This window comes from Xenopus laevis, chromosome 5L (assembly GCF_017654675.1).
Source record: "Xenopus laevis strain J_2021 chromosome 5L, Xenopus_laevis_v10.1, whole genome shotgun sequence".
Classification (NCBI taxonomy): domain Eukaryota; kingdom Metazoa; phylum Chordata; class Amphibia; order Anura; family Pipidae; genus Xenopus; species Xenopus laevis.
In genome coordinates this window covers 111,616,983-111,631,160 of record NC_054379.1, presented here as the reverse complement: position 1 = coordinate 111,631,160, position 14,178 = coordinate 111,616,983, and the positions used below count along the sequence as shown (strand labels likewise).

General features: G+C 36.0%; 1 protein-coding gene across 1 annotated transcript; it reads left to right on the top strand.

The window, feature by feature from the left end:
* The first annotated feature begins 4,110 nt into the window (after window positions 1-4,110).
* Window positions 4,111-13,897, top strand: uts2b.L (urotensin 2B L homeolog). Its single transcript, NM_001280582.2, has 5 exons — window positions 4,111-4,670; window positions 7,112-7,213; window positions 8,776-8,813; window positions 10,583-10,676; window positions 13,589-13,897. The coding sequence occupies exons 1-5, from the start codon at window positions 4,571-4,573 to the stop codon at window positions 13,612-13,614; spliced, it is 360 nt and encodes a 119-aa protein (NP_001267511.1). The 5' UTR covers window positions 4,111-4,570; the 3' UTR covers window positions 13,615-13,897.
* The last annotated feature ends 281 nt before the right edge of the window (window positions 13,898-14,178 follow it).

Genomic DNA, 14,178 nt, shown 5'->3' with positions numbered 1-14,178 from the left:
GAAAAGGAAACATTAGATTTTATGCACGTGCAGAACAAGTAGCACCACACAGGCACATGGCTACAGGGAACACTTCCCTATCGTTGATGGTGCCTAGTGCATGCGCACTGTAAGAGATGTTGGCATATCCAGCTGCATTATGAGCAGCCTTATTCATCTTGTTTAACCCTTCTGAAATAAATAATATACTATTACAATTTCAAATACAAATTGGTCCATAGGTTGCAGAGGTGAAGGAGAGGTGAAAGCTGTAAATCACTTTAAAGAAATGTCTATTAATCTTTAAAAGTGTCAGTGAGAAAACCGGAACTATTTATTCCACTTCCTATATTATTGCTCTCATAGCACTGCTCCCAGACAAAGTTCATCTAGCTGATAATACTGCTAAATGTTCATAGGTATCAGTCACTTTAGTCTTTGCCTTTTATGTGTCACAGTTGTATAGCATCTGGTCATGCTCCTTATAGAGTTTGATAATCTTGTTTTTCATGCTGTTACCAACCCAGGCTGCATGCCTACTCTAGTTCACTATTCTATATTTACATATGTTTGACACTTTAGAAAACTAGTAGATAAAGGGATGTTTTTATGAAAAACAAATTTCATATTTTCCCAACATTTATAAGGAAATCCCACATTTTTTGTAGAAGATGCCTGTGTCAGTAGTCACACCATTCTATCCAAACCCTTACTCCAGATTCAAATCAGATGCATGGAGGAAGGCTTATAAATAAGTACTTTTTTTTTTTTGTAACTTAAATTTTTATTTTCAGAAAGTAAAATAAAAGTTGCATTTACAGGCAAGATGAAGTACAAAGGTTACATCAAAAGCAGCATTAATGCTCCACAGTCAAGCATCTTACCGACATATCTCACATAATGCCTTAACATAGAGTATTTCGCAATCACAGATATCCATAAATGCACAGACACGGATGGAGAAAATAGCTTCAATCCCAAAAAACAATAATAAACAACAAAAATCAGTGAAACTTAGGGTAGACTCTGTGAATTGACATGCATTGCTGGATAGCAGAATAAAATATAAGGTGTAAGTACGAAAACTGTTACCGATAACCCTCACATCTCCACCAGTGCTAACTACAATCCCACCGTCCGGAGTTAAAGCAGACGAAGGTCCCAAGGCGCCCATACCTTTAAAAACTGAGGAACCCTATTTTGCAATAATGCAATATTGTATTCAAACTTTCTATTACTGTCAATCCTTTGGTCTATTTCTAACCAGGTGGGAAGAATATGAGATTTCCATTTAGAAGCTATCGATATGCGTATAACCGTTAGTACATGATTGAGTAACTTTTGAGTCGGCCTACACAGCGTCTCAAAGGGCTTTCCCAATAAGAAAGTTGTAACATCCAAAGGTATATCTTCATGTGTCAAACAGTCCAACAATTTCTTAACCTCCCTCCAGAACGGTTGAATAGAAGGGCAATCCCAAAAAATGTGATAGAGTGTGCCGGTAAGCTGACAACCTCTCCAGCATAAAGGTGAAACTGCTGGGAAAATTTTGTGCAATCTAGAGGGAGTAAGGTACCAGCACATCAATATTTTATAAATATTTTCCCTCTGTTTGACACAAGTAACACAACCTTTAGCATTACTCCAAATTGCAGACCAATCGTCCGGAGAGATGTCATACCCAAGCATAGCCTCCCATTTCCTCATATAGTTATGTTTAAAGTCCTGTACAATTGCGGGGTCATTTATTAATCTGTAAATCTTAGATATCAGGCCCTTGCGAGGCAAGCCTCGTAAAGCCACAATTTCAAACTGAGTGGGGGCCCGCTCCTTAAATGATCGAAGAAACGGATCCAAGTAGTGCCTAACCTGGAAATACAAGTACCAGGGTATAACTATGTCTGGGACCTTGGCCTGCAATTGATCCAGAGTAAGAGTAGTTGTTAAAGAGGCATTCACCCAATCAGAAATTTTAAATAGCATATTAGACTCTGACAATTGACTCCTCCAAAAAGTGACACCTGGTGGAAAAGAGGGATTACCCCCTACTGCAGTTACTGGGGAGTACGGTGAGAACAATTTATATTTAACTTTCAATCTTCTCCATAAACCCAACGTCAGAGCAGTAGAATTTAGCATCAAAACCTTAGGTAGTGTAATTCCTGCCGTAGGCCAAAACCATGCATTAGGATGATAAGGGTGAAACCGTGTGTTCTCAATATAAGTCCAATGGGAACCAGGAACCTGCGTAGACCATGCTAACAACTGCCGGAGTTGGGCCGCCTCGTAATACTGGTGCAACAAAGGAACCCCGAGCCCACCTTGGGTAACTGATGTAGTTAATGTCTGTTTATTAATTCTATGTTTCTTCCTACCCCAAATAAAAGTATGGATTGTTGTTTGCAGTTCTTTAAAAAATTTCTGTGGAATAGGAATCGGTAACGTTTCAAATAAATATAAAAATTTGGGCAAGATATTCATCTTAACAGAAGCAATTTTACCTAGCCAGGAAATTGGGTAGGTATTCCATTTAAGCAAAGTGGACTTTACTTTTTGTGCTAAGGGAACAAAATTTTGCCGAAATAACCCGTCATAAGTAGGGGTAATTTTAGTCCCCAAATAGGAAATATAATCCGTTTTCCAGTTATAATTATAGCGCAAACGCATACCTGGAAGTAACTGAGCAGGAAGTCCAATTGGGAGAGCCTCTGTTTTGGAGACGTTTAGTTTGTAGCCCGACAGCCTCCCATAATGCTCTAACAGCTCCTGTAGTGCTGGGAGAGAAGTCTGGAGGGACGTCAGGGTCAAAATTATGTCATCAGCATAAAGTGCTACTTTAAAAGATGTGGACCCGACATCAACTCCGTGTATACGCGGATCGGATCGAATATTCGCAGCTAAAGGTTCTATGCTTAAGGCATAGAGCAGGGGGGAAAGGGGGCAGATAAATAAGTACTTTTATGCTATAGAACAATTGGTAACCTTGTTACACTGGGTAAAAAAAAACTTATTGTACAAACCAGGAGCAGTGGCGTAACTAAATGGGCCCCCAAAATATCCAGAGATTGCCCTGTTTTACCAATAAATGTTGAAATTGCTCATTATTTGGGCCTCATGGCCTCCTATGCCTCCTGGTCCCCCCCGGGCAGGGTCTGCTTCCTCTATAGTTATGCCCCTAAGTATATAAAGTATATATCTATGCTATATACTATATGACTCCTACACATATTTATATATTTTACATAAAATTGCATCTTTTTTACTGGATGCATCTTTACAGTATATACCAAATCAATTTTTTCAGAATTCAGTCGAATACAGAGTCTTCTAGGAAGGATTCAGGTGAATCACAAACCAGATCCTAACTTTCATATGCTAATGAAAATAATTTGGGGGTGGGGGGGCATGAGCACAACGTGTCCAAAACCATCTGCAATTTATGTAGTCACATTATCTAAAGTCAGATGATTTTTAAAGTTTTGGATTTGGTCAGGCACTTGAATTCAGCTGAATGCTGCCAAAAAAGGCTAGAATTCAGCTGAATCCTTAACTGAATCCAGAAAATATATTTATTTTTTATATATTTATGTTTATCTATATTTATATTGTATGCAAAGTGTTTCCACTCAGTTGTAGTTTACAACATTCCTGTTTTAGAAATATATATTATTGCTAGCTATGATAAATATATGGCTATAACCTTTATTAGAATTGTTTACCTGCAGGGCTAAATGTATAGTGTGACCAATAATAAAATATACGTGTGACAGTTTTGTATACTTACCTGTGCTGGTATGATCAGTACTTTTTGGATTCCAGACAAAAGAATGTCTAAAGATTGTGTTATCTTCCTTTAGATTAGTAATATTGGCAGAGAAAATGAGAAATGTGACATTGATGGATAGGTTTAAAAAAAATCAAAGGGAGAGATGTTCACACCTGAGGCCATCAGTGACAAAGGACAACCATTCATCTAAAGTTAATCAAACCACTGGTCAATTTCTGCCTGTGTACTCCTGAGCAGCACAATGTATTACAACTTCTTGTGACACCTCTGAAGACCTGCTCTGTCTGTTTGATGAATTTCATATTTGCCTTCAGTCTTTCTCCACTCCCCATTTCATCATTTTCCTCACCAATCTAATTCTGCAGCAACGAGCTATGAGCGTCTGAAGGCATTTTAAAGATCTGGGACCCTGAGCCTAATCCAATTAGCATTTTGTAGACCTTCATTTTTGAATAGATTGCAAAGATCTCTTGCTAATTAAAATAAGAGCAGGAAATATACTGATGCAATAAATTACTACCAATCTATCCTTTGTATTGTATGGTCACGTGTACTGCTGCATTCATTTTATTGGTAATATTCAAGATAGATTGTCCTAGGTTGACGTCAGGACTTCACTCAGTCCATTTGTCAGTTTTCCAAGAAATGAATAACGTTGACATGATGAATGATTTTCATTGGAAGATTTTGGTGAATGACACAACTGTGACTCCTGTAACCATTTAAAAGTGAGCTCCACTGAAGAAGATGTGCAGTTAAAGCCTCAATTTTCCATACTGCTGCATCAGCTGAAGAGCCAATAAAATGGATAAAGTCACGTCTATTCATCTGTGCCTTGGGACGCTAACTTTTCTTGTTATGATTTCTATGCACTCTGCGCAAACCAAACCTTATTTATTACAGGGTAAGTTCCAGCACAATGCATCAATATATTTCTGATAACCTTATTGTTTCTGTACCAGTTTTTTTGTAAATTGACCTGGCATCATGTATCACTGCTATGGCGATAATTTTTAGTCAGTTGTGGTGCTCTGTGCATATCTAGACGTGAAAACTTTAATTTAAGAAGGTCTTAGAAATGGAGGGAATTGACAGCAGGGTCATGCAATAGCAATGCAACAGAATAATACATTACAAATTGTGAATTAGCAAACGTGTGTAGGTACACAGCGTAGAGACCCGCACAACATTTAAACATGTTAACAGAATTCTGTTTATTTGATAAAATACAGTGTTAAATATGATTTAATCAATTGTCTCTAAAATATGTTGAAGTAGATTGATCGAGGTACTGATCCATAGAAATATGTCAATGAGAAAATTAAATATATACCCCTATGGGGACATATTCAGATTCCTTTTAAATGCCTAAACCTCTGCATGAAATTAAAAATGTAATAATGTAAGTGGACGGTTTATTTTAGGGTTAATCCAATTCCTTAAAACTATAAAACGTCATATTTGTTAAACAAACAAACGTAGCAATATTTACTGTGACATCTAACTGAAATGGAGTGCAACGTGGGACATGATGAGGCATCTGTTAAACTTCTCAGACATATTTCTTGTTATGCAAGTAAATTGGGTTTTTTCTGTATTTTATAGAACATTTTGTAAAGAACCTACAACAGACCACTCAATTAGATTTTCTCAGACCCAATATATTGAGCTTTTAGAAGTAAAAAAGTGCAAAGTTACAGAAAACCATCTTACTTAGCTGTGTTAACCTTTTGTGCTTTAAGAGATTTTCATTACTGACACAGCACTCCATAGCATTAATGCTTTACACTAACAGGCGGAGAACTTTGCATCTACAGATCTAGTTTCCTTGTGTACATTATGCAAATTCATATCTTATTTCACTGAGCAAATGCAAAATGGATTGGCAGTCTGTGTGTTTATGTACAGGCACAGGTTTGGAACCTATTTTCCAGAATGCCTGGGACCTGGGTTTTCAAGATAAAGAATCTTTCCATAATTTGGATCTCCATACCTTAAGTCTACAAAAAAATCAGGATTAATTATATTTTAGCTGGACTTTATATCTTAGCTGCAATGTACCGTTTTATTATTACAATGAAAAAGGAAATCATTTAACTAAAAATGTAATTATTTGACTAAAATACAGTCTATGGATATGGCCTTCCTGTAATTTGGAGCTTTCTGAATAATGGGTTTCAAGGTAAAGGATTCCATAAGTGTCTAGGATCTATTATTTGGAATGCTTGGGGACTGGGTTTTTCCCATAATTTGGGTCACAACAATTTAGGTTTATTGAAAACATTTAAACACTAAATAAACTCAATAGGATTGTTTTGCCACCAATATGGATTCACTCAGATTAGTTTGGATTAAGTACAAGGTACTGTTTTATTATTACAAAGAAAAGGAAATCCTTTTTAAAATTATCTTATTAAAATTGAATCTGCTGGAGATGGCCTTCCAATAATTTGGAAGTTTCTGGATATTGGTTTTCCATATAAGGCATCCCACACCTGTGCTAAGTATTTAAGACCGTTTTTGTTCTTTTTTGATCAATTTTATATCTAAATTACTGCAATTAACTGTTTATACACTTAGGGGCACATTTACTAAGGTTCGAATATCGAGGGTTAATTAACCATCAATATTCGACCGTCAAAATAAAATCCTTCAACTTTGAATATTGAAGTCAAAGGATTTACCGCAAATACTTCGATCGAAGGAAAAATCGTTCAATCGAATGATTAAATCCTTTGAATCGAACGATTCGAAGAATTTTAATCCATCGATCAAACGATTTCCCTTCGATCAGAAATAGCTTAGAAAAGTAATGGGGAAGGTCCCCATAGGCTAAAATTGTAGCTCTGTAGGTTTAAAGTGGCAAAGTATGTAAGTTTTTTTTAAAGAGACAGTACTTCTACTATCGAATGGTCGAATAGTCGAACGATTTTTAGTTTGAATCAAAGTCGTAGTCGAAGGTCGAAGTAGCCTATTCGATGGTCGAAGTACCCAAAAAAAAACCTTCAAAATTCGAAGTTTTTTAACTTCGAATCCTTCACTCGAGCTTAGTAAATGTGCCCCTAATTCTCTTACTAAAATGCAACATACAATAGCCTAAATACTGAAGCAAGATGCTCTAAATAGGTCGGCAGTTATCCATCAAGAGAGAAATCTCCCTTTTATTTCCTGTATAAAGGCATTTATTCACAAATGCGGTCACTTTTCGGGCTGGTGTTCAAAGGGACATCATATCATACACTGAATCAGTGTCCTATATTTAAACGAACCTCCATTGTACTCTCTATATATTTCATCAATACGTGTTCCAGTAAATCATTATGGTAATTATATAAATGTTTCTAGATAACGAACTGTTTCCAGAAAAAGAGGATTCCAGTCACCAGAACATGCTGTTAACATTCCTCCTCAATAAACACCTTCCCTTAAGGCGACCATCATCTTTTGGTAAGAACAAAACACAATGCAATTAAAAGAATACAAAATTTTGACTTGAATTCTCTTGAAAATCTGCATTATTTATATAAAAAAACTGTTGCAGGCAGCACAATTTGTTTTGTTCAGCAAAGTGGTTTATTTGGTATAATGTCGCTACTAGGGATGTAGCGAACCGCCGATAATGTGTTCGCGAACGCCGGCAAAAAATGCGAACAGTTCGCGAACAGTTCGCGAACTTCGAACATCCGAAAATCGTTCGATTCGAACGATCGAAGGATTTTAATCGTTCGATCGAACGATTTTCGTTCGAATCGAACGAAAATCGTTCGATTTTAGCGATCGAATGGTCGAATGGTCGAACGATTTTGACGCGAACGCCTATTGGCGAATGTCGCGCGACGTTCGCGAACTTGCGGCGGACGCGAACAGCCGATGTTCGCGCGAACAAGTTCGCCGCAGAACAGTCCGCGACATCCCTAGTCGCTAGGTATAATTTGGGCTTCTCGCTTCATATGCCCTGTGGAGTGACAGCATGTTTGACATTACTACTGGCTTAGGTGTCAGACTGAAGGGTATTCATACTTTCATCTGTGCTTTAATGCTGTGTGTGTTTTTCATATGCTTACTATGCTGTGGACTGTGTACTGCATGCTAATTCCTTATATTTCTAGCATCTCCACCCACCTGCAACATACTGTATGTAGCAAATTAGAAGGAAAAGGAGAGCATGTTGTTAGGAGACTACTGGATGAGCACCCTGCTTGCAAGAAGATACATTCAAATATGTAAAATTTCAAGCTATTTGTAAGACGCCCATAGTTTATATTCAAGTGTTGTTTTGGATTACAAGAGAGACAAAAGAAAGAGACAAAGAAAGACAAGAACAGATAAGCGAAGGTTGTTTTTAGCTTTGTGTGAGAGAGAGATGCTGAGTAGTAGTGAGTAGAAATAACAAGACTGGACATATTAGTCAACAGGATTATATCATACTTGGGTGGTTAAATATAAGAAACATTATCGGCACTCAGTACCTTATGAATTTGTGGCCAGTTATAATTAAATTGTTTGTATGGCCCAGTTAGGTAGACAAATAGTGACTCTTATGTTTGCAAATTTTAAAATGATGGCAAGTGATTCAAGAAGTAAGAGCCAGGCAAAAAAAGCTTCATTTTTATGGATTCCACAATGAATCATGAAGGAAAAATATCTGAAAGTCAAAAATATGAAAAGCTGTGAATATATGCACTGTCTCTCTGATATTAGTAAAAACCAGAGAGGTTCTGTTTAAAAATTCTTGCATTTTTCAGGTAGCAAACCATTTTCCTCTGTACAGAGTCCTCTGTGATTGGCTTCCTTTTTTAAATCCTTATTGATTCAATGTTAAAAAAATGAACTGCACTTCTGTGAACACCAATACTGGTCTCTAAAACACCATTACAAAGCAGTTGTTCTTACAAAAGAAATGCAGTGATGGAGGACAGCATCCAAAGTTTTAAACTTACTGGCCTGCAAAGCTACTAATAAGAGCTAGATGAAATCACCCATTTTTCAATAGATTTTTTCTCTTGTAGAACTGGAGCTTGAAAGCAAATTGGAGCAACTGGAACAGGTAATAAAATCATCTCAAAACTTCACATTTCAGTAATAACGTACAAGTGGTGGAATTTATATTTTTACAAAGTGCTCTCTATAGTCATACATCTGTGCTCATTACAGTTAATTAAAACCAAATTGTAAATGTAACATTGATGAAGCCTCAGACTTCTCCTCTATTGTTTGGCAAAGAAGTTAAATCAAGTTTAATGGTGGACAGCTGTGCTAAATGCTAAGCAATGGTATAAGTAGGTCCTAGGAATGTCTAGTTATGGCACAGTCATATGTGAACGACTGATTTACCTTTAAAAATTAACATATACATCTGAAAACTGATTAAAATAATCATGGAACTTGCAAATTACAGAACTGGAGCTAGTTTATATTATTAGTATGGGAATGGGAGGAGGATTTTCGTTTGGTTCTCTTGATTTTATTAGTCTCTACTTCTGCCATATTTTAAATCCCAACCTAGTAGAACTAGGTCATGGAGCCTGCAATGAAGTTGAGATTAGTGACATATCCAGCTCTCTTCATTGCAAATGGGAAGCATAAACTTCAGGTAGGGCCCTGTCATACAGAACTCTATTACCACAATTTATCCATGGAAGGTGGCCTTTCTGACAGCTAACCATGGAATTTATTTTATTTTTGATCTCCATACATTGTCTCTTTAAAATTAATTTAAACATTAAGTCAATCCAATAGAATTGTTTTGCCTCTAATACAAATGTATTATATCTTTGTTGGGACCAATTACAAGGTACTGGATAATAGGTCCTATACCTGTTTAGAGAAAAAATAAATCAATTTTAAAAATCTGAATTATTTGATTAACGTGGAGTTTATGGGAGATTGCCTTCTCATAATTTGGAGCTTTCTGTATAACAGGTGTCTGTATAACGGATCCCATACTTGTATATTATTATAACATGCCTAGTGATTAGTTTTTCTCCTTCTTGATTTTCTAATATTGTATTGGTGGTAGTCTTGCTTATTACATAGAGTTTAGACTATATGTATAGCAGGCAAATATAACCTACAGCAGTATACTGAGGGCCACAATAGGGCTGACCTGATCTCTAGGAAATCAGTGCATACAGCAAGTATTAGAGCCTAACACAACTTTAAGCGAGTTATTGAAAGTGTTATATATACTATATTGCCCTCTTATCTAAATTGTTGTATTATTGTCTAGCTTATACATATATTTATGAATTTATACCGTAATATTAATGCAACTATCCCCTATAGTAACAAAACTGCCATGAAAACCTTGCTTCGTTCATAAGCAACAGATGCAGGAGTTCTAGATGCATGTATACATGATCCCTTGTTTCAATGTGAAGAAAAGCTTTCAAAACCATTATGAATAGTTGAGTATAATTTGCATAATGCGTTCGTATTTGTGGAAGCAGAAGCCAAAGTCCCACTAAAGTCCATTTGATGTACCACTGGAAGACTGAAGTTCCATTACCAACTGATAATTCATTTTATAGGTGCCCCCTGAAAGAAGAGTGTGACTTTAATTTATATTCACTAAGAATATGATGTGAGCAACAGAATGACATATTTACACTATAAAATCTATTACTTTAGATTTTCCACCGGAAAGTAACACGAGCATTTCTATATTTTGACTTAATGATAGCATCGCTCAAAATACTTGATACTGATCAGACATTTTTAAGTAAAATGCAAAGAACATACCTCTGAGGAAACATATATTAATCCCATTTCCTTCCAATGCAGCCAGGGAACTAAATCAATGTTTATTTGATATAGCTGGAGAAACTGAAGGAGCAGCTCTTGGAAGGGAAGGCTTCTGATGTAACATATGCCGTGGAAGGGATGGCATCCTCGCACCCTAACAAACGAGGTGAATACCTACTTCATTCAGAAATGGAAAAATTTACCCAACTGATGAGTAAACTCTTTTAATACTTCGGCACAACTCTGGCTTTACATGAATTATATTATACTGTACTAATGACATTAATGTATACACTAGTGTTAGTACTTGGGGAAATGTATTCTTTATTTTTATTTTATTTGTACCACTTTATGTTAATTCTTTAACCTACTGAACCAGAACAAACAAACCTTTAAAGAGAATCAGATGTATCACCCAAAATTACATGTTTGAATATTTATCCATTCTTTCAGGTTATTAAAATAATTGCAGTTATGTTATTGGTGTTTCTAAAATAGGGGAATTTGAGGTTTCAATGAAAACAGAAAAAGTTAGTAGACTGGCCCTGTACTTAAATAGTAGCCTAAGAACACTAGGCATAAAAAATAAGCGACAATCAAAATATTATTACGTTATTAGAGAAATCCCATAGGTTGTCTGTCCGCTGCAGTCATTTTGTTTTATGCCTTTACCAATATGGTACTGGATATTTACATTTGTTTTTCAAGGACCTTTACCAACTACAAAAAGCACCCATATTAATCCTTTATTTTCACCAGATTATAGTTCTTGCACTTATTTGTTGCTTTGCTAGTTATTTTCCACTAAAACAATGAAATGATTTAGAAGTCAAATAAACATACTGTAAATAAAACCCATAAAATGATTGATTTTTTTGAAGTTGATATCCCTTTGTATTATTCCATTAGGCATAATTAACAAGGGTTTTTTTAATCAATAAAAACTCGTCAGTAGACAATTAAATATCTACTGCCATTAAATGGTTAGGTACACATTTCATATTGTATACATACTCAGAATAGCATATGGTAACCCTATAAATTACAAGGGACATGATAAAAAGCAAATATTGGCTTTTCTTTGATTATCCATAGAGGGATAGTTGACCAGAATGTCCTAGTTTTAACTGTTTAGTAGAAATAATCACTATGCAGAAGCACATTGTACCTGTTCAGGCAGGTAAGCTTCTTAGGGCTTACATTCACAATGCTGACTAGTATCTAGTGACTATGTCTTTGGTCAGCAGCCTGCTGGCCTGTGTAAAAGTCCAACATTTTGCCTCCCCATTTGGTTGAGTAAAGAGGAGACTTTTAACAGCCAATGACATCATTGTGCCATTGGTTTTAGTACTTACCTAACAGCTGTGCACATTCCTACCACATGATGCAATATTATGCATTTTGTAATTCAGTACCATGTTAACAATATTGTAATAAGTGAAATGTTTGTGAGATTGGTTCAACTAAGTTAGATATCTCACAGATTTTCTCTTTAGCATCTATATTGGGCATTTAAACTGCCTCTGATTGTTGGGTCACATTGTCAGTGATTCACATAGCAGTTAGTTTGTCTTTTGTTCCTTTTGTATTCATGCCTCTAAATCCAGCAAAGGTATCTGACATAGTGTATACATGTGAATAGACTGACGATACTTTGGGCGTTATTAATCAATAATCATTATAATATTTTTGATGTGTGTTTTGGATTTTTGAATTATTACCCTGGAATCCAGATTTTTGCAAGGATATGCAAATTAAGAGCCATTCGGAGAAAATTATTCTGAACAATTTATATCATAGCAACAGTATCATAATATCTAAGACAAAATTAGTAATGGACAATTTAATGCTTCCCATGTTTTTTTAATAGATAAAATATTTTGTATATTGATGCATCCCGATATAGGTGTAGGGGACTGGTAAATAGCCTCCCCTTTAAGATGATAGTACCCTAAGGTATGGGCAGCTGTGTGGGCCTCATTATATGTTTACATATCTAAGGAGAGTCTTTAGCCATAGAAGGGAAATAAGTTCCCCCTGCTGGGTCAAAGTATAACCTTTACAGTTTAGCCACAAGGTGGCAATATGTTAAAACATTTAAGCTAAGCACATATGTGTTCTGGGTTCATTTTGTATTAACCCTTACCTGAGCAGGAAGGGTCTTATGAAACTTTGGTTGGTCAGACCTATTAGGTTATAGTATAACACTTTAATAGGCCGCTCTAGGAGTAACAGATAGATTTAGTCAAGCAGCCCAAAGCTCCACTGAGGAGGAATAGTGGGACTAGGTTCCTGGTTACACTGCAGCCCAGAAGTATAGAATACGTTTAGGTACCATTTAAGCCAGGTCCTGAAAGCTGGGACTGACCTTCAAGTCAGCTGCTCTGCTCTCATTGATTGTCCTGTGGCATGTATACAGGCCAATACTGTATTATGTGAGTATCTCTAACTACCATCTTATTCTGCTATCCTGCAAATCTCTGTGATATCTCATTACACTCCTTTGTGGTCTAGTTCAATAAGTCTGTTTATGGTTAAATGATCATTATTATTGGTATCTCAAACTGATAGATATTGTTGCTCTACACCCTGGCCTTCACCATACGTAAAGGTTCACACCTGTGAAGAGAGAGTCAGAGATATCTGTAAAGGTCATGGTTTTGGTTCCCATTTTACTTTAGGCTTAGGCATAAAGGAGGGTGTTATAGCAGAGCTGAAAATGGACATGATAATTGTCCTCATGTCCATACGTACCATTCACTGCTTGAATTTCAGATTGTGAAACAAAGGCTGTGGGGAGCCTTTTCATATCCTAAGCAGTGTCTTGCTAGGTGATACTTTGCACCTATTTAGAAGAAGGTCATGGTTTGTGATCAGTTTATGGCGATATGCTTTATATGCTAATCAAAAGTGGTTAATGCATTGCCAATAGGGCTAACAGTATTATTTCCTATAGATGTGTGCATACAGTAGCATGCAGCAGAGTGAATGAAAGCTATAACTCCTGCTAGCCTGTTTTCTGAAAAATTATTGTGCCTAGTTACTTGTCTTATCATGTGTGTTTTTGTTTTTCTACAGCGTGCTTTTGGAAATACTGTGTGTGAAGATTGCCCAGCAATGCAGAGCTGTTTCCTTTCAGGGTGTGTTATAGTTTGGCCACATTACTGATATGACAATAACAAGGAAGACTGAAGACATTTCTAAACAAATTTCCTTAGTTCCTTTTGTGCAGCTTCTTGTGTTTATCTCAGTAGAGAGCTACAAATAATGCATAGAACCAGTGACACGTCTATTATTTATCACTGTGCAAAAGCACCGTTTCATTTATGTAGAGTTATGCTGTATATTATAAAAAATATTTATTATAATCATTGTAAAATAAATCATTGATTTAACCAGATAAAGTACTGAATAATATATTGTGTTTTAACTTCTGAGGCATTCTTTATGTCTGTTTCTTTATTTTGCTGGCGATGTTTTCATTAGTTGCTTCATATATATTTTACATATCGAAATTGATATAATGGGGTTTTAGTGTACAATTTTGTTTCATAACTCTGTTGCCGTATTTTTTGTGTTAATATTAGTATCTCTTTTTTTATAAAGCACCAATTTTATTACCTTTTACTTATTTAGCTCCAAGGTATTCTATGTGATTCACATAAATT